The sequence below is a fragment of the Triturus cristatus genome, chromosome 6, assembly GCF_964204655.1.
Source record: "Triturus cristatus chromosome 6, aTriCri1.1, whole genome shotgun sequence".
Classification (NCBI taxonomy): Eukaryota; Metazoa; Chordata; class Amphibia; order Caudata; family Salamandridae; genus Triturus; species Triturus cristatus.
In genome coordinates, this window is record NC_140589.1 from 1,906,617,366 (window position 1) to 1,906,642,719 (window position 25,354).

The following is a 25,354-nucleotide window of genomic DNA, read 5'->3' on the forward strand; positions in this document are numbered from 1 at the left end:
ACCCATCGAGCTATCCGCATAAAATACACTCCTGTAATATGCCGGCAGACTCTCTGCAGGAGGCACATTAACTCACCAAGCTATCCGTATAAAATACAGTCCTCTAATATGCCGACAGACTCTCTACAGGAGACGCATTAACCCACCGAGCTATCCGTATAAAATACAGTCTTGTAAAAAGCCGGCAGACTCTGCAGGAGGCGCATTAACCCAGGAGCTATCCGTATAAAATACAGTCCTGTAACATGCCGGCAGACTCTCTACAGGAGGAGCATTAACCCACCGAGCTATCCATATAAAATACAGTCCTGTAATATGCCCGCAGACTCTCTGCAGGAGGCGCATTAACCCACCAAACTCGCCATATAAAATACAGCCCTGTAATATGCCGCCAGACTCCTTGCAGGAGGCGCATTAACCAACCGAGCTATCCGTATAAAATACAGCCCGGTAATATGCCAGCAGACTCCTTGCAGGAGGCACATTAACCCACCGAGCTATCCGTATAAAATACAGTACTGTAATATGCCAGCAGACTCTCTGCAGGAGGCGCATTAACCCACCGAGCTATCCGTATAAAATACAGCCCTGTAATATGCCGACAGACTCTCTGCAGGAGGTGCATTAACCCACGGAGCTATCCGTATAAAATACAGCCCTGTAATATGCCGGCTGACTCTCTGCAGGAGGTGCATTAACCCACCGAGCTATCCGTATAAAATACAGTCCTGTAATATGCCGGCAGACTCTCTGCAGGTGGGGCATTAACCCACCGAGCTATCCATATAAAACACAGACCTGTAGTATGCCAGGAGGCTCTCTGCAGTAGGGGCATTAACCCACAGAGCTATCCATATAAAATACAGTCCTGTAATATGCTGGGAGGCTCTCTGCAGGAGGCGCATTAACCCACTGTCCTGTAATATGCTGACAGACTCTTTGCAGGAGCCGCATTAACCCACTGAGCTATCCGTATAAAATACAGTCCTGTAATATGCTGCAGACAATCTGCAGGAGGCGCATTAACCCACTGAGCTCTCCATATAAAATACAGTCCTGTAATATGCTGGCAGACTCTCTGAAGGAGGCGCATTAACCCACCGAGCTATCCATATAAAATACAGTCCTGTAATATGCTGACAGACTCTCTGCAGGAGGCGCATTAACCCACTGGGCCCTCCGTATAAAATACAGTCCTGTAATATGTCGGCAGACTCTGCAGGAGGCGCATTAACCCACTGAGCTATCCATATAAAATACTGTCATGTGATCTGCTGTTAGACTCTCTGCAGGAGGCACATTAACCCACTGAGCTATCCATATAAAATATAGCCCTGTAATATGCCGGCAGCCTCTCTGCAGGAGGCACATTAACCAACTGAGCTATCCATATAAAATACAGTCCTGTAATTTTCCGGCAGACTCTCTGCAGGAGGCGCATTAAATCACTGAGCTATTCATATAAAATACAGTCCTGTAATATTCCGGCAGACTCTCTGCAGGAGGCGCATTAACCCACTGAGCTATCCATATAAAAAACAGTCCTTTAAATGCCGGCAGACTCTCTGCAGGAGGCGCATTAACCCACCGAGCGATCCATATAAAATACAGTCCTGTAATATGCTGGCAGAGTCTCTCTGCAGGAGGCGCATTAACCCACTAAGCTATCCATATAAAATACAGTCCTGTAATATGCTGGCAGACTCTCTGAAGGAGGCGCATTAACCCATTGAGCTATCCATATAAAATACAGTCCTGTGATATGCTGGCACAGTCTCTCTGCAGGAGGCGCACTAACCCACTGAGCTATCCGTATAAAATACAGTCCTGTAATATGCTGCAGACTCTCTGCAGGAGGTGCATTAACCCACTGAGCTCTCCATATAAAATACAGTCCTGTAATATGCTGGCAGACTCTCTGAAGGAGGCGCATTAACCCACCGAGTTATCCATATAAAATACAGTCCTGTAATATGCTGGCAGACTCTCTGCAGGAGGCGCATTAACCCACTGAGCTCTCCATATAAAATACAGTCCTGTAATATGCTGGCAGATTCTCTGAAGGAGGCGCATTAACCCACCGAGCTATCCATATAAAATACAGTCCTGTGATATGCTGGCAGAGTCTCTCTGCAGGAGGCGCATTAACTCACTGAGCTATCCGTATAAAATACAGTCCTGTAATATGCTGGCAGACTCTCTGCAGGAGGCGCATTAACCCACTGAGCTCTCCATATAAAATACAGTCCTGTAATATGCTGACAGACGGTCTGCAGGAGTCACATTAACCCTCTGCGCTGCTTTATGCTGAGAGTGTAAGCTGCCAGTAGACTGAGCTCCGCATCTCTCCAGTGTGCCACCCCCCCCCAAGCCTCACAGCGCTTGGAGATAAAGCCCTCGCTTCAGATCGCCCCTGGGGCTGCAGCTGAAATGAGCGCGAGTCAAACATCCTGGCTGCAGCAACAGGGGACGTCACTTCCGGAGGTATAAGTGGCAATCTGCGGATGTTCTGAGCTCGGGTTACTAGTTCGTGGAAAGACTGTTACTAATCTGCGCATGCGTCAAGCTAGTTACAATCTGCGCATGCGTTCAGATCGGAAGATCCTTGGGAAAAGACGGGGCGCGGACTCGGATGACGTCATCATTGGAGGTTGTGAGGGTAAATCTGCTCATGCGCAACTCACTGCCTGCGGACTCGGAAGGCCCCCTAACTTGCCTCTGAGCATGCGCGGATGAGGTGCTCACTCACTGAGCATGCGCAGCTCTGCGTGCCCGACTTTATTTCTGAATATGCGTAGGAGAGCTTTGTCGCTTCAGGCTGGGGCAGGAGTGTGTCTATCCGAGGCGGGGGCATTTTTTTTTTAAAAGTTAAGTGCGAGAACCGATTATTAACGAGCATTAAGTTTTATTAAAATTCAATTCGATTTTGTGAGATTTGCTTTTAAACAGAATATCTTGTTTTTCCACCATGCTTGGGGTGGAGAGTAGTGTCTCGTCTCTGGGCATGCGCATGGGGAGTCTACCTCGTCTACAGACGGACTCAAGCCGGTTAACTCGACTTCTGTGTCGCTCACTCGTTGCCAGGGCAGAGGCGTTTACTAGGTCTGCAGCAGACAGAGTAACTCCACAGCCACCCCAAGGGGCAGGTGGGAGATAACCTGTCTGCATATCCGAGCTCAGCTCCAACATCGAGGGTCACCGTCTCCTCAAACAGCTCCAACCCGAGGGTCACCATCTCCTCAAGCACAGCTCCAACCTAAGGGTCACCGTCTCCTCAGACACTGCTCCAACCTGAGGGTCACCGTCTCCTCAGGCACAGCTACTACCCGAGGGTCACCATCTCCTCAGACACAGCTCCAGCCTGAGGGTCACCGTTTCCTCAGGCACAGCTACAACCCGAGGGTCACCGTCTCCTCAGGCACAGCTCAGTCCTCTCTGTTTGAGACATATCCATAGTAGCATCTGGAGCCCATGCATCGATGCATCTCTTCAAACACAGCTTGAGTTGTTTGTAACCTAATATCTTGAGGCACAGAACTTCTTCTGTGGTGAGGCCTGCCTAACGCTGTGGGCACTTGCACAGCTGCGCCAACATAAGCTACTTATTGCCCTCTTCAGAGGCCCCAGCAGAGAGCTACCATCCATGGCTGCCCTGAAGTACGCTGGCCTGGAGGACACAGATAGCGAGGATGAGCTGCCTCCTGGCTGGGAGGAGAGGAGCACCCGCGACGGGTGGGTCTACTTCGCGAATCATGGGGAAGAGAAGACCCAGTGGGAGCACCCCAAAACTGGCAAAAGAAAGCGCGCAGCTGGAGAGCTGCCATATGGCTGGGAGCAGGAGACCAATGCTAATGGGCAAGTATTCTATGTGGACCACTTGAACAAAAGAACAACTTACCTTGACCCGCGGCTGGCCTTCACAGTCGAGGATGGCCCTGTAAGAGCCAGTACTAGGCAGCGGTATGATGGGAGCACCACAGCCATGGAAATACTGCAAGGCGTCGATCTGACCAACAAAGTGGCTATTGTCACTGGAGCAAATTCTGGGATTGGCTTTGAAACAGCCAAGTCTTTCGCTCTGCATGGCGCAACCGTTATCCTAGCCTGCAGGAACCTGGTGCGAGCAGAGGAAGCCAAGTGCCAGATTCTGGAAGAATGGCATAAAGCCAAGGTAGAGGTGATACCCTTGGACCTCGCATCCCTCCGCGGTGTGCAGCAGTTCGCTGAAACATTCAGAGCCAAGAATCTGCCTCTTCATTTGTTGATCTGCAATGCTGCCATTTTTGGAAGCTGCTGGAGCCTGACTGAAGACGGACTGGAATCCACCTTCCAGACAAACCACCTAGGACATTTTTATCTCGTTCACCTTCTTCAGGAGTCTCTGCGTCGCTCCTCTCCTTCAAGAGTTGTCCTAGTGTCATCAGAATCTCACAGGTTTACAGATATTAAGGATTCCTCTGGGAAACTTGACCTCAGCGTGCTTTCTCCACCTAAAAAGGAGTACTGGGCAATGTTAGCATACAATCGTTCTAAGCTTTGCAACATACTGTTCTCCAATGAGCTGAACCGCCGTCTCTCTCCCAAAGGCGTGACCTCAAATGCAGTGCATCCAGGAAATATGATGTACTCCTCCATCCATCGCAGCTGGTGGGTGTATACCCTGCTTTTCACCTTGGCCAGGCCATTTACAAAATCCATGCAGCAGGGTGCAGCAACCTCTGTATACTGTACCATCTCCCCAGATCTGGAGGGTATCGGAGGAATGTACTTCAACAATTGCTGCCGCTGCTTGCCCTCTCAAGAAGCCCAGAATGAGGGAACGGCTGCAGCCTTGTGGGAGCTGAGTGAGAGACTAATCCAGGAGCGACTCGGTGTGCAGGCAATATCATAATGAAAATACAAGGACTCAAACAGGCTTTCAAATGTCCTGTCATGGACTAATTGCACGTATATGACTTCATGGGATTCCAATTAAAGCAGACATAGATGAGCTTCTATTAAGTATACGCTTTACAAATTAGTAATAAACTTGAAAGTGCTACTGGGAAATTAGGAATACATTACAAGTGAAATGGGTCATTTTTGTCTGGGGACAGTTTTAGTTGATTTTGATCATAGCCTAATTAAAGTTTAAAATAGAGTAACATTATATATTTGTCTCCAAATAATTATTAAAGCATCTTTGGGTGTACTCTTCTGTGCTTCAGTACAAAAGGGGTAACATTTCAGTGAATAGGGGGGGTCAGCTTTTAATTTTTACACTGTTGGTAAAGGGTCACTATTTAATTTAGTGCAAAGGAGTGTGCAATGAAGAGGAAAAAAGCGCCAATAGTGATGGATTTATCAATATGAGACCTACTCTGCTGCTACTGACAGGAGTGACAATGGCATTGTTTGGTTGTAGCCATTGCTTGGTTTTTGCAGTTGTTTGGTTTTTGCCACTTTTTTTTATACCATGTTGCGCTGTTTTCAGTTGTAACATTGTTGCTCATCTACTGTTTGTACTTTGACAAATACGTTATTCATGGCCTTTTTTTACTAAACTATCTTTATTGCACACTCCTGTCAGTAGCAGCAGAGTAGGTCTCATATTGACGAACCCGTCACTATTGCTCTTTTTTCTTTTTTTCTCTTCTTTGCACACTCCTTTGCACTCTTTCCATGTTGTTTCTGTTCTTTCACTCAAGGAAACCGGAAGGGGGTGTTTCCTCTTCTTGAGCTTTAACTTCCGGGTTGCATATGTGCACACTCACCCGTTTGAACACGCGTGGGACATCTGACCGCTTTCTTCATCGTTTCTCTGCACTGAGAGGCTTCCCTCCTCTCTTCGGACACTACGATCACCTTTGTGTCTCGTTAGTTTGCTGCACGCAGTGCCGGTAAGCTGTAGCTCACGTTTGTTTTGCTCTTATTGATTCTTTTAGAGATAACTTATGCTTAAGGGTATGTATTTTTTTGTTCAGCACAAGGATCTTGTTTTTGTTCATTCCGACCAGTTCCAGTCGCCTCCTCGTGTCGTTCTCCTCGCCGCTTGGAGGTACATGTTTGCGCTTGGTTATCACCCCAGGTTGTTGACATAGTTTATTTCTGCTGAGTCGCATGTCACTTCTTTTTGAATTTGCACGTTATTTGTTGAACCAGCATAATTTGGACTTGCACTTAAGATTTAATGCCCCGGGCAAGTTTAGCCAGTTCCGCATATCCACGTATGTCTTTTTACCTTAGCAATTTCTTAGAACTCCTGTCACGTGCTTGCACCATGGTTGGTCTACATGTGGTGTTAGTTTCCTGTTTAATCTTTGCTTCTCTACTCCTCTATGGCCTGGTTATTTTTTCACCTAGAGTCCTAGCAAGAGTCTACTCCTCAAGGTTCTACTCTTAAAGGTTCTCCTCATGGCTGTTTGTGCTAATTTTGTTTTTCTATTATTTGAAGCAGTATGCATTATGACAATGATTTATCTGGTTGTAGAATCCCCTGAGGAAGGGCAACTGCTTATGCCAGAAATACATTGGGAATTGATTAATATCCGTGGAACTCATGCAACTACCATTCTACTAATGTGAATCAAGTTTTCCTCGTGATGTGTATATTCTAGTGCAATAAAAATCTGAATGAGCTACCGTCAGCGTCTCGGCCACCACTTCATGATGGACTTTTGTACATTGAAATGTGGCTCTTGTTTCGCACTTTGTACATTGATTAATGATGTCTGACTACTTTTGAATATAAATGGTTTACACTCTTGTGAGTGATTGATTGTAGTGCACCTGATGTTCAGGACATTCATCCTAGTTCTTTCTTTCACTTTGAATTAGGATGCTGGGCTGAGACTCCTCAGAGGGTGCACCCTGTACTGTTTTACTTTGTGTCTACTGTCCACTTTGTATTTTGGTTTGTATATTTGAGTGCCAACTAGCTGTTTTCCTGTCTTTTAAAAAGCTGGCATTTTCTTACTTTAACCAGTCTCTGCCTGTCACTGAATACACAACTGGATTGGGTGACAGCTGGGCTTTGTGCATTCCCTCTAGACAGTCGCACACATAGAGCTGGGATGTGACATTTTCTTCCTGATGGCCCATCACCGGGGTGATTGGCCTTCCTGGGGAAGATTGGGAGGGAGGAGCTGACACTTGCACCTGAATAGGGCTGTGCCTGTCCCCAATCAAAGAGCTGCATACCCCCACCCTGTAGTGAGTCTGGAGCCAGGGCAGGAAAGGCAGGGACCTTGTGATCGTCAAAAGTCTCTTTGATGTCCCCCCACTTCAAAGGCACATTTGGGTATAAGTACTGGACCCCTGACACCACCAAATCAGATCTCTCCTGGAACCAAGGTCATTCTCCCTGGAAGAAGAGCTGCTGTGCTGTAGGAGGGACTGACACTTTGCTACCTGTTCTGCTGTGCTGGCCTGCTGCTTCTTGTCTGGGAGTGAGAAAGACTGGACCTGTTCTCTGCATCCCTCAAACCAAAATTCTCCAAGGGCTTGTTGACTTGCCTCCTGTTCGCTGAAGTCTCAAGGTCTCAAAAGACCTCTTGCAATTCTGCCGGTGTTGCTGGATTCTGCCATCTGTGTTTTACCTTTGCCTGAGGTGCCCCCCTCCAGTCCCGAGCCTCAGAAATGGGTTCTAAAGCAGTTTTCTGAATAAATTGATGCAGTGACACCTTTTAAAATTGATTTATTTAGTGTTTTTTATAGCTCAAACATGACCCAAGATTGGGTGTCATAGCGCTTCACAGTTCAATAGCATTCAATTTCTGAAGTTATACAAGTCCTTTAAGCAGACTACCAGTCGTAAGTATTCATTCTTAAAGTGGCAATCAGCACTTACAAATAATACACGTTCTGATGATTACAAGAGATCAATTCTTGTTACAATATTACGCGTCCAGTCAATTACACCATGTGGCTTTTTAGAAGTAGCAAATCACCTATCATCTAGAGCAGGGACTGAATGTATCAACAGAGCTGGTTATAGGAGATAAAGCCAAATCTATGATACCGATCTGAAATACACTATCCAAAGTTTCATTGCCATAAAATTAGGTGGAGTATTATCCTGCATAATGTAATCTACTCAAACAGCCAATTGTAGAAGATCGAGAGATTGTCTCTTGTGCCGATCGGAACAGTGCCCTCCGACGCCGATGCAGTGCCAATTCGTAGCTGGCGCGGGCCCCAACTAGGAGGTTTGACGACGATGGAGTGCAGATCCAGAGATGCCGCTACGAGGGTCGACTTCGCAGCGCCGACCCTTTGACACCTACTGTGAGGCTCGACTCCGACGCATTGACCTGACTGATTAAATCTTAACTGACTCATCGAATTTTCGAAGTAGGCTCTTGCTCCATACAAAGGTACTTTTTCAGCAGACCCTGCATGGGTTCTGTATCTGGCCTGCCTCGCATCACGGTTGGCCCGAACTTTCTATTTATCCCGGTCTAGTGCGACCTCAAGTAACCTTTCAGCGATATTGACTTCTAAGCACTGTTTTTGGATTTAATCTTTAAAAATTCACATCTCGACTTAAACTGATTGGATTTTTGTTGTTTGATCTTGTTTTACTCAGATACATTTTCTCTATTTTTCTAAACTGCTGTGGCGTGTTTTTGTGGTATTTCACTGTCTTACTGTAATTAAAGTATGCACTAATAGTTTACACATTGCCTCTTAAGTTAAGCCTGGCTGCTCTGTGAAAAACTACCAGAGGGTGAACACAGGTTAATTTAGGTTGTGTATCTTACTTAACCTGACTAGGATTGTGGTCCCTACTTGGGCTGGATGCAAACCTCTGCCAAATACGGACCCAGTTTCTAACATTGGTGATCAGCGGTGAGGATAGGACTTGTGTTTGTGCAATGCTTTACAGTAACTTGGTGTACACTTCTATGCATGTCTGGACAATTCGAATCAATTGTTTCTGATCCTCATTGATATTTTTTTCACTACTCTCTCATATTGGCATTTTTTATTTTTCATTTCTCCCTGATTGACATTTTTGCTTTTTACTCTAAACCATGTCTCTGATTGGAGGTTGTGCATCTGCACCTGCAAGAATGGAGTTTGAGCTGGTCAAACCTGAAGGTTACACTGTGGCTAAGCTCTAGGATTTCTACAAGGAGTTTGGACTTTCTGTAGAAAACTCCATCAGGAAGGCAGAGCTGCAAAAGGCACTGAGAGTCTGGTCTGCCATACTTTGTTAGATGGAAGAGCTGGATGAGGATTCAGACCAGGGTCTAAGAGGAGGAGGGCAACTTACTTTCAGGAATGAGGGCCCCTTCCAGGGCAGGGGGCAGTGTGTCATCCAAAAGCATATCCCCAGAGGAGTTGGAGGACAGGAGGGAGGAGACAAAGTTAAAACTGAAGCTAGCTAAGCTCAAATTGGAGAAGGGAAAAACCTTAAAGGAGAAAAGGCTAGCCTTGGAGGAAAGCAAAAAGTGATTGGCCTTGAAGAGGAGGAAACGAAAGCCAGGTTGGCCATTGAGGAAATAAAACTAATGTTGGCTCAGAAGTTGAGCCGGACATCAAGGCCAGGCAGGTGAAGTTCAGCAGTGATGGTGGCAGAACTTCTTCAGTGCCTTCTGACAAGGGGGTCCACATACCCAAGGGTCTGCTGTCTGATGTTTTGGTGGGAGACGAAATAGATGGATGGTTTGAGGCCTACAGAATTGCACTCCAAATGCACAAGGTCCCTGAGGCAGATTGGGGGGGGTCTAGTGATTTTAGACGTATCCCTAATGAGGGGTGGGACACTCTACTGGCCTTAGAAGGGAGTGACAGCATCCCCCCATGAAGGAGGCCCTTCAGAACGTTTGATCGGACCCCAGAGAAATAAAGACAGAAACTCAGGGATAGTCAGAAGATTTCCCAACAGACCTGGATGGATTGTATGGATATTTTTTGAAAGGCACTGGATGGTTGAGTAAAGGGCAGCGAGGTAAAATATTCCCTGGGGCTGTATACTTTGTTTGCAACAGAGCATATGCTCAATCTTTCGTTTCCAGATCTGTGACAACACCTTGTTGATAGTAAGCTCCCTCACCCAAGAGAGCTTGCTAAGGAGGCAGACCACTGAGTCAGTATCAGGATCCACAGGAAGTTATCTGGGGAGGGTCCTCACCAGAAGAAGGATTTGGACAGAAAGAGTAAGGAGTTCTCTAAAGGGCTCCAAACTAGTTCTGTGGGTCAGAGTTCCCTTGTCCCTGTTGATAAAAAGATAAAATGGTTCCCTGAGAATTAGTCTACAGGGAAAGCCCCCGTGAAGTGCTATGAGTGCCAGTAGGAAGGGCACTACAAAGGGTATGCCAGGTCTCCCAAGTGGGTACAGCCCGCCACTGGTGGACAGTCACTGCGGTTCGCTAGCGTAGCGCTTGGGAAGGGGATTGCCCTAGATAGTTTTAGGGGGAATGTAGAATTGACCCTAGTGTCCCTGGGAGGTCCCACATGCCTAACAATACTAAGAAGTACAGTCAATGGGTGTCTATCAATGGTCAGAGGGTGGAGGCTCTGAAAGACAAAGAAGCAAGCATGAAAACCGTCAGATATCATCTGGTGCCTTCAGGGCAGGTAGCCCCTAACATGTTCCACCAAGTTGTTGTTGCTGACAACCGTGAGAGCCACTACCCTGTGGCTCTGGTTCCTTTTGAGTAGGGGTGGGTCTCAGGTCTGCTTAAGGTAGCCGTGAGTCCGTCCATGCATATGGATTGTCTGCTAGGCAATGACCCGGAGCACACCACCTGGAAGGAGGTGGAGCTCAGGTCACACTTGGAGATGATGGGATTACCTGAGTGGGTGTGCCTGCCCACACGGTCCATGGCAGCTCGTGAGGGTGGATAGAAGGACCTGGAGATGGAAGAATGGCCAAGGTACCTGCCAAAAAGAGGAAAGGCAAGGGGTTCTGCCAACCCGTTTCTGAAACTCTTATAGACCGGGATGAGGCGGAACATGAGGGGGGCCCCCTGGTACCTACAGGGAAACGTGGCTTAACTGGAGAACGTGCCTAAGCTGAACAAATGGCAGCTGGAAGGGGTTCCCTTCAAGGAAGCGTTCTGCTAGGAGCAGAAAGAGTGCCATACTCTTGAGGGACTTTGGCAGCAGGCTGAGGTCCAGGCAGCTGGTGATGACTCTGGGCAGCACCTGATTTACTGGGGGAATAGTCTCCTGTATAGTGAGCCTAAGACTCCTGAGCCTGGTGCAACTTGTGTGTTGGTGGTACCCCAGTGCTTCAGAGTCTTCTTACTGGGTCTGGCTCATGATATGCCACTGACAGGCTATTTGGGGCAAGACAAGACCTTTTACAGCCTTGTCACCCACTTTTAATTGCCTCAAATGAAGAAGGCCTCAGATGCGTTCTGTAGGTCCTGTCCTACCTGCCAGGGGAGTGGTAAGTCAGTCGAGAAGTGCAAGGTCCATCTGCAACCTTTCCCTGTTGTTAGCAACCCTTTTGAGTGGGTTGGCATCAACATTGTGGGGCCTCTGGATCCCAAGATAGGTATGGGCAACAGATTTGTTCTGGTCTTGGTGGACCATGTTCCCAGTACCCGTAAGCTATCCCTCTGTGGACAGTGACTGCCCCCATTGTAGCCAGGGCACCGATGGGGATCTTTACCCGAGTGGGTTTCCCCAAGTGGGTGGTGTCTGACTGGGCTACCAAATGTATGCCCAACTACATGAAGGCCATGTGCAAGGAGTGTGGTATTACTTATCAAGTCAACACTCCCAAACCAATGGGTTGGTTGAAAGGTTCAACCATACCCTCAAGGCATGATCATGGGTCGACTTGAACCCATTAGTCATAAGTGGACCATCCTCTTGCCATGCCTTTTATTCACTTACAGGGAGGTTCCACAGAAAGGGGTTGGATTCAGCCCTTTTGAACTTCTATTTAGACACCCTGTGACAGGATCTCACAGTGTGGTTGAGGAAGGTTTGGAGCAAGCTTCCAAAAAGCCACCTCAGGATGTAGTTAGCTAAACGCTGGTATTTCGCAACTGTATTGATTCGCACTCCCAGTTCATAGAAAATACCGCCCTCCCACATGGAGGCTCAAACAAGACGAAGCAATAAAAACAGAAAAACACCACCTGGAAAGGGATGTCACTTTCATAAATTAAATCACATCAAAGACTGTTTTCAGAATTAGGCATGGGGTTTTATTTGTGCAACACTCTCTAACAAAAAGGCTTTCCCAGATGTCAAATGAATAACATTCAAATGTATATAGAGATATATATGCAAGCAATAATATCACACTTATAAGTAGGCAAATGCAACTGTTAAACGCATGGCAGATAATATGAAATGAAACACAAGATAATGCTGGTCGTCCTTCAAAAAATCAGAAAGATATATACACTAAATACTTCAGATGATTACTACCACTGAAGACTTGGATGTGCACACAGACACTCAATGAAAGTAGTTTAACACGCACTACAATGTAAACAAGGTGAGAAGTTGTTGCGTGCCTCTGAGGTACCATTCTCTGGTCATGGAGTGCAGTCGTTATAACACTACGTAGCGCTCCCTGGTTAGGCAACGTCCCCCTGAGCACAGCGGTATATTATCGCAGCAAGCGATATGTTGATTCTGAATTCAAAAGTTTTAAACAAAGTATAAACTCCAACTTGGATGTAGCTTTGTGGCTTTTTAATGAAGCAACGTTATTTAATACGTCATATCGTAATTCCAATCAATTCAACTTGAATAATTCAATATAAAATGTTTTACTTGTCTGAATGCATTTCAATTGTCCCGGCACCCATGAAATTCTTTGAGACAAGTGAAACGCTTTATCTTGAATTATTTAAGTTGAATTGATTGGAATTACGATATGACGTATTAAATATCGTTGCTTCATTAAAAGTCCATGAACCTACATCCAAGTTGGAGTTTATACTTTGTTCAAAAACTTTTGAATTCAGAATCAACATATCTCTTGCTGCCATAATAGACCGCTGTGCTCAGGGGGACGTTACCTAATCAGGGAGCGCTACGTAGTGTCACACAGACACTCACACATCACAATGTCAATACTCAAAGAAAACACCTCAGATGATTATAGCCACTGGAGACTTGAATGCGCACACAAACACTCTCACATCACAATGACGATTATAGCCACTGGAGATTTGAATGTGCACACAGACACACACATCACAATGGCAATAATCAACAAGCATTTGCAATGCAATAGGTCTCGCATTTACGCAAGTTTGAGCTATTGGCACTGTAAATGGCAACGCCTTTTATTTATGTTTTGGTTTTCAAAACATAAATAAAAGGCATTGTCATTTACAATGTCAGTAGCTTAAACTTCGTAAATGCGAGACCTATTGCATTGCAAATGCTTATTAATGTATGTTGTACTTTTTTGGTGCCTTTGAATGACAGACTAAAGATTTTATGAGGACTGTAAATTTTGCCAAAACATGGGCTGGTAAGACCTCTCCTGCTGTGTGCTACAGCACGGCGTGGTACAGTGCGTTCTCTGATGTTTGGTAAACAGATAATTCTATGTACAGAGGCCTCGGTTTCTTCTAACCTCCCACTCTGTAAAAAACAAACAGCAAGTACAGGTAGTATCCGATTCCTCCTGGTAAGTGTATGGCCAGTGCATGCCCATGCTTTCATACTCTGAGAGAAACTGCAAGGCTCAGTGTCTTTTGCGATCAGTTAAAGTTTTTGTGAAGCTAATATGTCCCACAGGATGCTACTGGGATATGGCACATAGATGGGTCAGTCACTGTGCACAGCCATTAGCCTGGGTTCTATACTGGCAGGGAAGGAGTAGAACGTATTCAATTTGTAAGCTAAGCCAATGAGCAATGTGCTGTAGAGCCAAAAGGGATCAAACTCAGATAGTGATAGATCAGTCAGACCTCCAAACCTTACCAACTAGAGGTACTGATAAAGAAATCTGAGACAGGAAACTGGAAACAGTGTGCCAGCTGGGCTTGTAACTTCATATCATCAATCTAGAAACAGCCTATCTATTTAACAGGAAATAGAAGTGTCAAGTAAATTACTGGATTATTAGCTGGATTTATTTGCATGCAGCAGACAAGAAGTCAGCACCGAACACCACAGTAAAACAGCTTTTCAAATTTCCGATCATCAGTAATTTGTACTATTATGCAAATATAGGATTCTGGCGACGTGAAGCACGGGTCAGAAAAACTTTACAAACTGAACAGAGCTCCATACATTCAACAGAGACAAAAATGTTTGTCATTGAGCAATGTGTTTTTAAATACCTCTGTGATGCAGGGTAGCAAACATTCCCATTCGTAATTTATTTTAAATACAATTTTCTAGTGTCCATTGCTCGTGTGTTTACGAGGTATGGGGTCATTCCCTCGTGTATTTCCATATGTGAATCAGAACTCATCCTTGTAGTCACCGAGACAGGACCCAAGCAAACAAACAACAAAATAATGCAGCAAATGCTTTTTGAAAGGTAAGGCGTAGAATGTTAGAAAAGAGGAACAGAGTGGGTGTATCGAATTTGCTCGAGACCATCAAGTGACCGAATTATGTAAGAGAGTCTTCCATTCTCATAACCATCTTTCACTTTCAAAAAACCCTTTCCCAGGCAGATTGGGGTGCCGCTATAAATGCAGAGCCCCAGCATACAAGATGAAGCTCCTGTGCATTCGTTCACTGGATACAGCTGGCAGCAAACGAGTCAATGAAGGGTGAGAGGACAATTCACCAGTCTTCCCCTCAGTCCGATCTATAACCGGGCACACCTGACCTCTCCGTAACTAAACTAACTGTATCGAGCACCTATGTGTGCCTTCATTGTAGGATGAACAGAATACCTCCCAACACAAAAAAAAAACAAAAAATGTTTTTTTAAAGTCTTCATCATCACTAAGCCCCAGCTGGATGCCTTCCTTTGACGCTGATTCCCCAACCCAGCCTCCTCCTGGGGGTTACCCAGATATTAGTTTTAACTCCTTCAATCCCCGCTCCTTTAGACAACCGCTTTGTATTTTTCAGTAGTCGTCTGAGCTGCCAAAGTGCATGGTTTCTGCCTTGAAAGTATTGACAGTGCCAAAATTAACCTCTCAAGAGTTAGGGCAGATTCGAATTGAGGTATTTAACTGAGATACGAGGCCATTCGCGACCATTAGGAGTTGACTCTCAATTGTAAATAAGCCCCCAGAGACAATAATGTGCAAACTCGCCGGTTGAAGTTTGACAGATCCTGTAACAAAGTTGAGTTGCTAAATGTAAAACGCGTTATTTGCAACAGCCATGCCATATTTTGGGGAGTCTGGCAGTCAGGAGGCATGGAATAAGACAAAGATCAAGAAGAACCCGCATCCTGAAAACGTGAGTTATTTGAAAACTCACTGCAAGCCACTGACACCATGCGCGCAGCTGTGATAAAAAGCATGCAGCGGTTACCTAAGCATACTGGAGAAAGTGAGAACACTGTGCGCTTTGCGCCACAGACACTCACCCACTTCTCAGACAAGGAGGGGAAAAAACGAACTTGATGGACCTTAAACATTTTACGTAAACCCTATTTACCCCACGAGCAGAGCTCCAAAATATTACATTTAAAAATACGGCGGGCCCCTTCGCCTGTGGGCACGGCACATGGGTGACTGCCCTGTGAAAAAGTCCGGGGATGGGGCACGGTCAGACGCGTGGCTGAGACACCCGATTCTACCCCAGTTCTCCCCTCCTTCTCACAGCCAAACGCCTCTCCGGCTATCTCTCCTAGTTCCCGTCCACGCCAGGCCAGCTTCCCGCTGGCGATCTGCACATATACCTGGCTGAGTGGCAGGCAGCCGTACAGTGCTAGATTTTTTCGGAATAGCATTTAAAACGGCTTCCATACAGCGCTACACACAACACATAATTGCGCGAATCCAATTGACATCTGCTTCATTACAGTTCGGCTCAGCAGCTTATTTGTATTAACAAACACCACAAGACGCGCGTTGCACTGCCATCCTCGAGCGCGGAGAGATCACCTGTTGCACGGGTCCTGTCGCTGGCGCGAGTTTGGCCGGAGCCTGCAAAAAAGCACTTCCTATCCTTCCCTTTAACTTTCGCCCTTGCGTGCGTAAACAGATAAAACGTGGCAGTCGCCGGGGCCTCTTCACTGCCAAAAAAAACAAGCAAAACAGAAAGCAGCTCCGGGCTGGGGAGGAGACCTGGGAGGCGAGGGCTGCCCGCGCATGCGCAGTACCTGTTACTTTCGCGTGCAGCCGGTGTGGGAGCTGAAGTCCCGGGTCCCAGGAGGGGGCCCGGGTGAAGAGCGGCAGATAGCAGTGCGGGGCTCCCATGCATAAGGAGAGAGCCCCGCGTCGTGCTGGCAGTAGTGGAGCTGGAGTGCTCCGGAAGCCGCCGTTCAGAAGGATTCCCCCCGCAGACCGGGTGAGTGGGATTCTCCATATGTAGAAAGTGAAACTAAATGCTGGCTTGCGAGGGAAGAGGGACAGGAGATGTGCACGCCGCCGCGTGGCTGTAGGCGCGTACACCAACTCAAATCCGCCAAAAGCCTGCGCGTGCACATCTCCTGTCCCCCTTCCGAGGCAAGTCAGCAACAATAGATCTCGCCGAAAGCAGCGCTCCGCGCTGCGTTCGCAGGCGAGACCTAAAAACAAGATACATCACCGGCTGCAAACTTCTTTTTGGTCCACTCCAGACTGGGGGATTCACAGCCGGGGTCAAGAAACTCAGCAAAATCTGGAGCTGCTGCACTGTAAACGCGTCTGTCGTTCAGGCCCAAATCCCAGTTTCCAAGTCAACAAACCCCAGCTTTATAATCTCAAAACACAGTAGAAGGTTCTCAGAGGCCCACATCTGCACCAAGGAAACTTACTGGAATTGGCCACTTTCCATGCAAGCATTCCAAAGGCAAAAGAGTTCTCACGCTCCTTCTGTACTTTCACATGTTCTAGCCTTTATCTTAACGGAGCTTACGAAAGTCTGCACCAGTACATTCAACAATCTCTAAAGCACAGAAAACAAAACAACCTTGAATGTAAATAGCCTAAACAACTTAAGTAATCTGGGGGCCTACCTGTGCGCATAGCTCAAGCTAGCTGACAGAGTTATAATTCAAGATGGCATGTCAAAACCAATAGTAAGAACTTCATAATACTTCACAATGCACATTTATGTACCACTGCCTATAGCCAGACCCTCCAGGATTTTGCAATTTGCAAAAAAATTGCAAAATCGGCAGTTTTGTAAAAATGCCGCGATTTTTACAAAACTGCCCGCGAAATTTGGAAAATGTGATCCATGCCACAATATCCTGGGGGGTCTGTATATTGACATTAGCGTTGGATTTATTTCTGCGTTACTGATCTCGATGGCACAGATATTTTAAATGCGGAAAAATAATTCAATGGTAATCCGTAGGTCTTCTTTCCATAATAGATACTGTTTCCTTAGTAGTATATTGCCGTCAAGAGGTTGTTTAAAGAATTATGCTGCAGATCTTTCTAAGAACAGTTTAGAAAGTGCTCAGAACTGGAAACTGGAAGGAAACTGACAATAAACAGGTCTAAGTGCTGCAAACAAAACCTGCTCTACTTGTTTGAGCGGAATCCTACCTAACTTGCGTTTTTGGTGTAATGAGAGGAAGTCTTATTCTATCTGTAGTCAGCCATGAAATTTCAACATTATGGCCTGGTTAAAAATACCAAAAAAGAAGCACCCACATTGTAGGTTCTAGGGTTCCGGGCAACTGCTCAGTATATTATAATTAAATTACAATGTCACTTTAAATGCGACCATAAGACAACCATCACTCTACTATGAGCAGCATTCCAGAGAGATCTGCATTCAAAAGGACACATTCAAGAGCACCAATAAGTTTGAAGAAACCTAAGGGCCCATAGGAATACACATTTTATACAACACTACATGAAAGCGAGGAAGGCTGGTCTGTACCTTAATCTCCAAAATCCCTTTGCGAAGTAGAAGAAACTCTCTGTTCTCCAACATTAGTTTTATCTCTCCAGTGCAGAGGTTGCAACATATGCAAGCATGAAGGGCACGCGAACATGAATTTTATTGTCAACGGTTGTTTCCCTGAGACCCCAAGTACGCCCTTTTCTTTATAATTAGATAGTGACTTGTATTACGTTTTTTTGTAGCAGTCACTGAAGAGATCCAAAATAATTATCACTGAATTGAGAATTAAGCAAAGATAATAAACTTGACAAGTTCAGGAATTTATAAAATATTGTCCTCTTTGCAAAATATCTCATGCTCCAACTCCACTAGGCTTGCAGTTAAATCTCCTTGCCCTCAGATTTGGTCCGATCATTTTTGCATTCCGTTTCATATTTCATTAAATTATAAAACTTTGGTTACCATTATAAATAATACCATAACACCTAATTTGACCTGCAAACCAAACTGGAAGAAATTACCTAGTAGATCTGATGTGATCGATGCTCTTGTAACTAGCATGCCGGTGTTAACAGGTAACACCTCTGCAGATAATCAATATCTTTGTGACTGGATAACCACGGCAGGTCACCGATTAGGCCCTATCAGCTTTAAGAATCCTACTTCTATTAAAATTAAAAGGAAGGCCCCCTGGTTCTCACCTGTGTTGAGATCAGAATTGGGAGAACTAAGAGTATTGGAACGACGGTGGCGCAGGCACTATGAGGTCACCGCCCGCGACACTTACAAACGGGCTAGAAGAAACTACCATGCAGGCATAAAGTCAGCCAAAAAAGCCTACTATTTACAGGCCATTTCTATGGCAGCCCAAGAGCAAAAAGAAATTTTTAAGATAGTTAAGGATTTTATGAATCCATCAGTCCTTTTGCAGGAAATCCCGCCATCTCAAAATCTCTGCAATGAAATATCGGACTATTTTGAGAACAAAATTCTCGATATTGTGAGGACTTTTCCCCCAGTGTCCCCCATCCCAGGAGCTGTTGAAAGAATGGAGAGGGTGAAGTACCCAACTTGCATGGATACATTTGTTCCTGTTTCCCTCGAAGATACCTTTAAAGCTATTCTTGCTAGCAAATCCGGATCCCCCTTTGATCCATGCCCTCCTTTGGTCCTACAGACCCTAGTAGTAGCAATCAATCCCATCATCAATGGTATTATCAACTCATCTTTAGCTACGGCAGATGTTCCCAACGACTGGAAGCTTGCTGCTGTCAAGCCGCTCCAGAAAAAGGCACTAGCCGATCCAACCACCCTTTCCAACTTACGCCCGATCTCCTTGCTCCCGGTGATGTCCAAACTGACAGAGAAGTTTGTGAATAACCAACTTACGAGCTTCCTGGAAGTAAATAATATTCTACAACCAAATCAGTCAGGGTTCAGGTCAAATCATTCTACCGAGTCTGCCCTGCTGTTTACAGCAGAGACCCTTCGTATGGCCATTGACCAGGGAAAGAAGGCTGTCTTAATTCTACTCGACCTGTCGGCAGCCTTTGATACGGTCTCACATAACATCTTAGTGGACCGTTTGGCTGCCGCAGGAGTGGATGGGGTGGTTCTGGCTTGGCTTAGAAATTTCCTTAGGGACAGACGCCAAATCACAGTGCTGGGTCATTACCAATCTGAAGCTAAGGTCCTCAGCTCCGGAGTCCCCCAGGGATCGAGTCTAAGTCCTATACTTTTTAATCTGTATATGGTTCCCCTGGTAAAACTGATCGCTTCTTTTCAGATCAGTACAATCTCATATGCTGACGATACTCAGCTTATCCTAGTATTGGACAGGGAGCGGGCTGGCACTGAGGAAAATCTTAAAGAGTGCCTAGCAGCAACATATAATTGGATGACTGACAATCACCTTAAATGTAATGCTGGAAAAACTGAAATCCTGCCATTTGGAAAGCAAAATTTGTTTTCCCCAAAATCTGTTGGCCTGATGATGCAGAAGCCCCCCCTAATACCATCACATCGGCCCGAAATTTGGGCATCAAGTTTGATAACCAACTGTCCTTTAAACAACAAGCGGTTGCCGTAGCTGGCACATGTTTCCACATAATAAAAGCTTTAAGGAAGTTTTTTGATCTTCTTCCGTTGCCAGCTAGGAAAACGGTCGCAGTGGCCCTAATCACTTCCAGGTTGGACTATTGTAATAGCTTATATGCTGGAGCCAATAAATCGGTACTTCACAGATTACAAATGGTCCAACATGCAGCGGCCCGCCTAGTACTACGTTGGCCCCGTAAGTCATCAGCCTCAGCAGCGCTGAATGCGCTTCATTGGCTTCCAATTGGTAAAAGGATTCTTTTTAAGATCCTTTTAATCACCTTCAGGGCTTTCCACTATCAAGGACCTAAATACCTATTTAATGGCTTTAGACGATACCACCCGGCACGTTGCCTAAGGTCTGTGGGTCAGAATCTGCTTGTAATCCCTAGATTCAAGCTAGCAACTAAAGGCGGCAAATCCCTTTTTGTGTTGGGTGCCAAGGCCTGGAATAAGCTCCCTCTCTCCTTACGATCCTTGTCTCATGAAACCCAGTACAGGAAGGCATTAAAAACTTGGGTATTTTCCCTTACCGACGCAGCTTGCACAGCAATGGTGTAAATATGTAGTGTTTAGCGTGAACTGTGTCTATTCCCTCCAACTCGTCCACCTGGGTTGGGTGAGCGCCAAGATACTCCCTGGAGTGATAGTAGCGCTATAGAAGTACATTTTACATTACATTACATTACATAATGGTGAAAAGTTGAGCAAAAAGATGCTTGCGGCTTCGACAAAAAAGTAAAATTTCCAGGTTATTTCCTCATATAAATCTACTGGGGATTTGTTTTACATGAAACTTTTTAATAGTTCAATTCCATTAAGGTGGTGATGTTGACGAAGTATAAAATAAGAAAACTTTACGTGATACGTGGTTGGCAAAAGCCTAATCTTTGACATCTAAGGGGGAGAAGACAATTTGGTTAAGTTGAGATTTTACACAAGATTTATTTGTTCTGAAATCTGCGACATAGCTTTAATGTGAACTGAAGTGGAGGCAGGAGAAAGGTAAAATAAAGACATTTTGGCTTTAAAAATTGGCATTCTTCTGTCTGAATCATGGGTGATTGATGTGTCAATGAATTAAGAGGTAGAATCACCAGGGCTGCACATAAAGTATCAGAATTAATTTGTTCCCTTGTGTCCTTGTACTTCACACTTTTGGCGAAAAGCTATTTGCAACCTGGCTGTAATGCTACAAATTGTAGTGTTGGCACAGTAATTTAAATACAGGCATGATTGGTTAGTGTAATACTCTTAATTTCCGGGCCCAGCCCCCTGCAGTTCCTTTTTTATAACAAGGTGACAAAATTGTAGACTGAACCATTATTCCACAAGCGTAGGGCAAATCATCCCACCCAACGCACCAAAGCCCCAAACATTTGTGCAAGTTCAAATACTACATTCCTCCCCAACACGCATAAGAGTTCAAACAAAACCATGATAAACACAAGAAAAGCAACTAGTGATTTGCAACAATCAGCCTCAGGTTGTCACTGTACAAAGTCACAATATCGCTCTGATGACGTAGGATCCAACCTCAAATGATATTGAGGAGGAGTCCTTGATGGGTATCCGTTTGTCGGCCCACCAGTGCTTCAGGGATTCCGAGGACACACAGGGCGGTGATCCAGCCCCCTCTCTGATCTGGCACTCCTTGGGCATCCCTCTATCTCGAGCTAACGGGGGTGAACTACCCACCAAGGCCCCATGAAGCTTCACCACTGCATGTTGGGATTGGTAGTTTCACGTTTCCCCTCTGTAAATATGGGCCTAAGTCTAGGCCTAAGGTACCAGGATGGTTAGTGCAGAGACTGCTCAAGAACCTCCCCAGTGGTTGGGGTCAGTGGCAGCTTTGAACACTTCATGTGTAACTGGATACCTTGTGCTTGGCAGGGACTGTGCTTGCCCCCCATTATGGTTTAGTATCAGTACTTTGGAAACCTATGGCCCCTCCGTTCATGTGACTCCATCAAACATGGATTTCATAAAAGACCTTTAATAATTTCAGGTCTAAGCACCCCTCCCTCCATGAACAGTTTGTGGAATTTACTGTAATCGTGCACTCTTTCACAAGTCCATGCTTCTCTTTCCTGAATCCTCACCTCCCTCCTCTGTAGTGTAGTTCCTATATCCCTGATAGGCTCTGCACATTGGAATAATATACACTATAGATTTGACATAGGACTGAGGTCAGTATGTCTCTATCGAGTACATTAAACTTAATTACTTCTGTGTGCCAGCTAACTCAGAGGTCACTAGAAACTTCTCGAATGAACAAGAAGGGATAAGTTTCTGACAACCGCATAAACATGACAACTTTGTTTCCCTTAGAGTCGGAACAATAGCTTCAGAGTTGTTGAAACAATAGATTACAGTTTCACTCAGTCAATCGTGCATGCTTCGTTTCAACAGAGTTGCACAGAAATAGAGAGACAGGTGTTTCAATAAAAGGATTTATTGAACAGTCTTATTTCTCCTGCAAGAGATATGAACTGTTACAATCGTAAGACAGAATGCGAAGTATAATGCGTACAGCGTTAGCAGTAATATAAAATAATACTGCAATAGCATGGTCTGTAGCTATGACATATATAAAAATACATATATAAATAACACAGGCTAAAATACTCAACTGGTGCTCTAAAATAATCCTACCCCAGTGTACCTAACCTAAATGTAGTATGAGGGAAGAAGTAGGGGCTGTTTTAGCTATAGTCTAGTTTAGTTTTGCCAAGAGTTGCCAAAAGTTTCTCTAGGTTCTAATCAGCTCCATACCTTAGAATGAGAGAGGTTGGTATCTCTTTCCCAGGACTCGATCTCTAACACCCCGCAAGGGGAGTCAGAAACACTGGAACTGGATTCTCTGCGAGGAGGATGGCAGGGTCTGGTCAGTGCATCAGTTGGGGACTTGACTTCCTTCGGGACTTGCTGTGGCGAGCCGTGTCGTGCAAGTAGGTAGCCGAACCGCACCGTGCCTTGCCATAGCAAGTGAAGTTATATTTATACCTTGAAGGTGTTTAGGAATGCCAGTATTGACGTACAAGTCAGGCATATGAACGTCATGAATGAACCCCTAAGGAATAGATGTTCATGCATAATAAATGAGTTCTTGGAGAAATCAATATCTAGGCAAGGGGAAGTCCTAAAGGCTTAAGAGTCTGGTTTTCCAAGAACTCTTTGTGACGAAGAGGATCGGATGTAGTTAACCATGCCTGTATTTGGTTAGCATGAGCAATGCCTAAATAAGGGCTGGATTTCTATGCCTAAATAAGGGCAATGTGAATTGTACCTATATAAGGGCATGCATCGGGAAATCTATATACGGTATCTAAATCGACACACAACACCCACTCCACTTTCGTATGAATGACATTATTAAATCCTAAACATGCTAAACATATCTAAAATATATCTACACACGAAGTGCTAAAAACATGTCAAAAACATATTTCTAAAAAATGCATTTCAAAGTGTTGCTGTACGCAGTTAAGCAATGTTTCATTCTAAGCATATGTAGATGTTTGAATGCTAACTGAATGAATCATGAAAATATACAGTGATGAAATGGCTCGTAAATACAGAAGAAAAAAGGCCGAAACCATTTCATGTCAGATTACATAAAACTGTTTGAATTTGGACAAGGTCATATATTGTCTCTGGAAGTATTCAAAGAATTCTATTCTCTGAATATTTCTACTATAAGCAGATTACTTGTGCCAAAAATAAAAAATAGAAATTTGGAAAATAAAATTAATCCTAGGAAAAAGTTCTAAAGTTAGTACCTTGTTTTGAAAAATTAAGCTCAAATTCAGAGTCTCTCAGTACACTGTGTGCCAAAATCAAAAGTCAGTGTTAGGGCTTGGAGAAAACATGAAATCTTCTATTTCTGTAGACAAAAAGTCATCTACAGTTGTAGGTGAAAGTTGGAATACCTTGTTTAGAAGATTAACCGCACATAGATGTGAACTATCGCCTTCAGCATTGGTCGCATCAACAATGTTCGAATCGGATGTTACCTGCACGCCTGTTGATTCCTCTTGTACCTCCGCAGTTGCAATTTGCGTCTGTGAGATCTCAGTGAATGCCGTCATCAGGATTGGTAGCCGCTGGGGACAACACAGAGCATGGGCCGTTACATCGTCCAGCAGACTATCGACATCCGTAGGCATGACTGATGGGAGTGTTAGACAGATGTCTAGCACGCATTCTTCACCGCAAAGCAGGCAGCGTAGAACAGGTAAGATGCAACCTTGCCAGATTGGTCTGAGTGACAGAAACCATGTGGTATTTAATTCTCGTAGACGAGGTAAACCCAAAATTTGGACGATGCGCTCACGGCACTTCATCTCCTGCAGAGCTCTCTCCACGGTGAACTGTGTGTCGCTGGTGATTTGGCTTGCCATATCGCAGCAGTAGTAACAAAAATAGTATCCCTGCAACGAGTGCTAAAAGTAGGGGCAGTCCGCCAAACACAGAGTGCACGAAGTTTGGAATTATTCCGAGGACTGCTTGAAAAGGTGCTAGCAGTCGGAAAACACTGTCTTAAATACATGTGCAATACCGCTCGTATCAGACATGTTTAAGATACGACCTAACATTTCTGAGAAATGTATAGGGCAGTTTGTATTCAAAAGGGCATGTATCTCGGCAGAAGTCATTACGACTTGTAGATCATAGGTCTCTTTGGCCGAGGTCAGTGGCACAGTTTTTTGCAAAAGAATGGCTTTCATTCTGCTTAGCGTATCAATTTGTATAGAGGAGATGTTCAGTGAAGGCCATAAAGGTGACTCCCTGGCTGTCTTGGTTTGTGGAAACAATACTTGCATACAGCAAGTTACCCTGGATGTAATAGTCACTAGATATGGGATACCTGGCAGCTGTGATCGTTCAACATGAGGTAACTTCCATTTGAAAGTTGTCCAAAAATTGGATCAATCACTGCAGCTGGTGAGCCTTGCAGGTGACAGGATAAGTTGTTAGTAGCACCATTGCAGGCCCTGAGTAAATTAATACCCTGACAAAGGAGAGAACCGCTTAGTGCGTTTTCACAGTTAGGACCGTTAAGAAATACTTCACGTCCCCCACTCCAACATCTGTGTGTGTATGGTAAATCCCAGGATGTCTTGATGTATTCTTTACCCAACCTTTCATAATTGCCTGCTGGTATGTGTTTTAGGCAATACTGAAAATGGAAAATTGTAACCGGCAGAGTGATTTTCCCATGTATTATCCATTCAGTAGCTGTTTTTTCTGCTACCGTGAATGGGAATCTTTCCAGTTTTTCAATGCTCAGCACCGTATAGTCTGCTCCCCTTTGTGCCAGTTTGATCTGTTTATCAGTGAGATTGAATTTTGAAAACAGTGACGTAGTGTT

At 45.0% G+C, this 25,354-nt stretch overlaps 1 protein-coding gene across 1 annotated transcript; it reads left to right on the forward strand.

Moving 5' to 3' along the window:
• The first annotated feature begins 2,829 nt into the window (after positions 1–2,829).
• LOC146822405 (WW domain-containing oxidoreductase-like) lies at positions 2,830–5,149 on the forward strand. The gene has a single exon (XM_085613490.1). The coding sequence runs from the start codon at positions 3,644–3,646 to the stop codon at positions 4,889–4,891; it is 1,248 nt and encodes a 415-aa protein (XP_085469616.1). The 5' UTR covers positions 2,830–3,643; the 3' UTR covers positions 4,892–5,149.
• Positions 5,150–25,354: the final 20,205 nt, after the last annotated feature.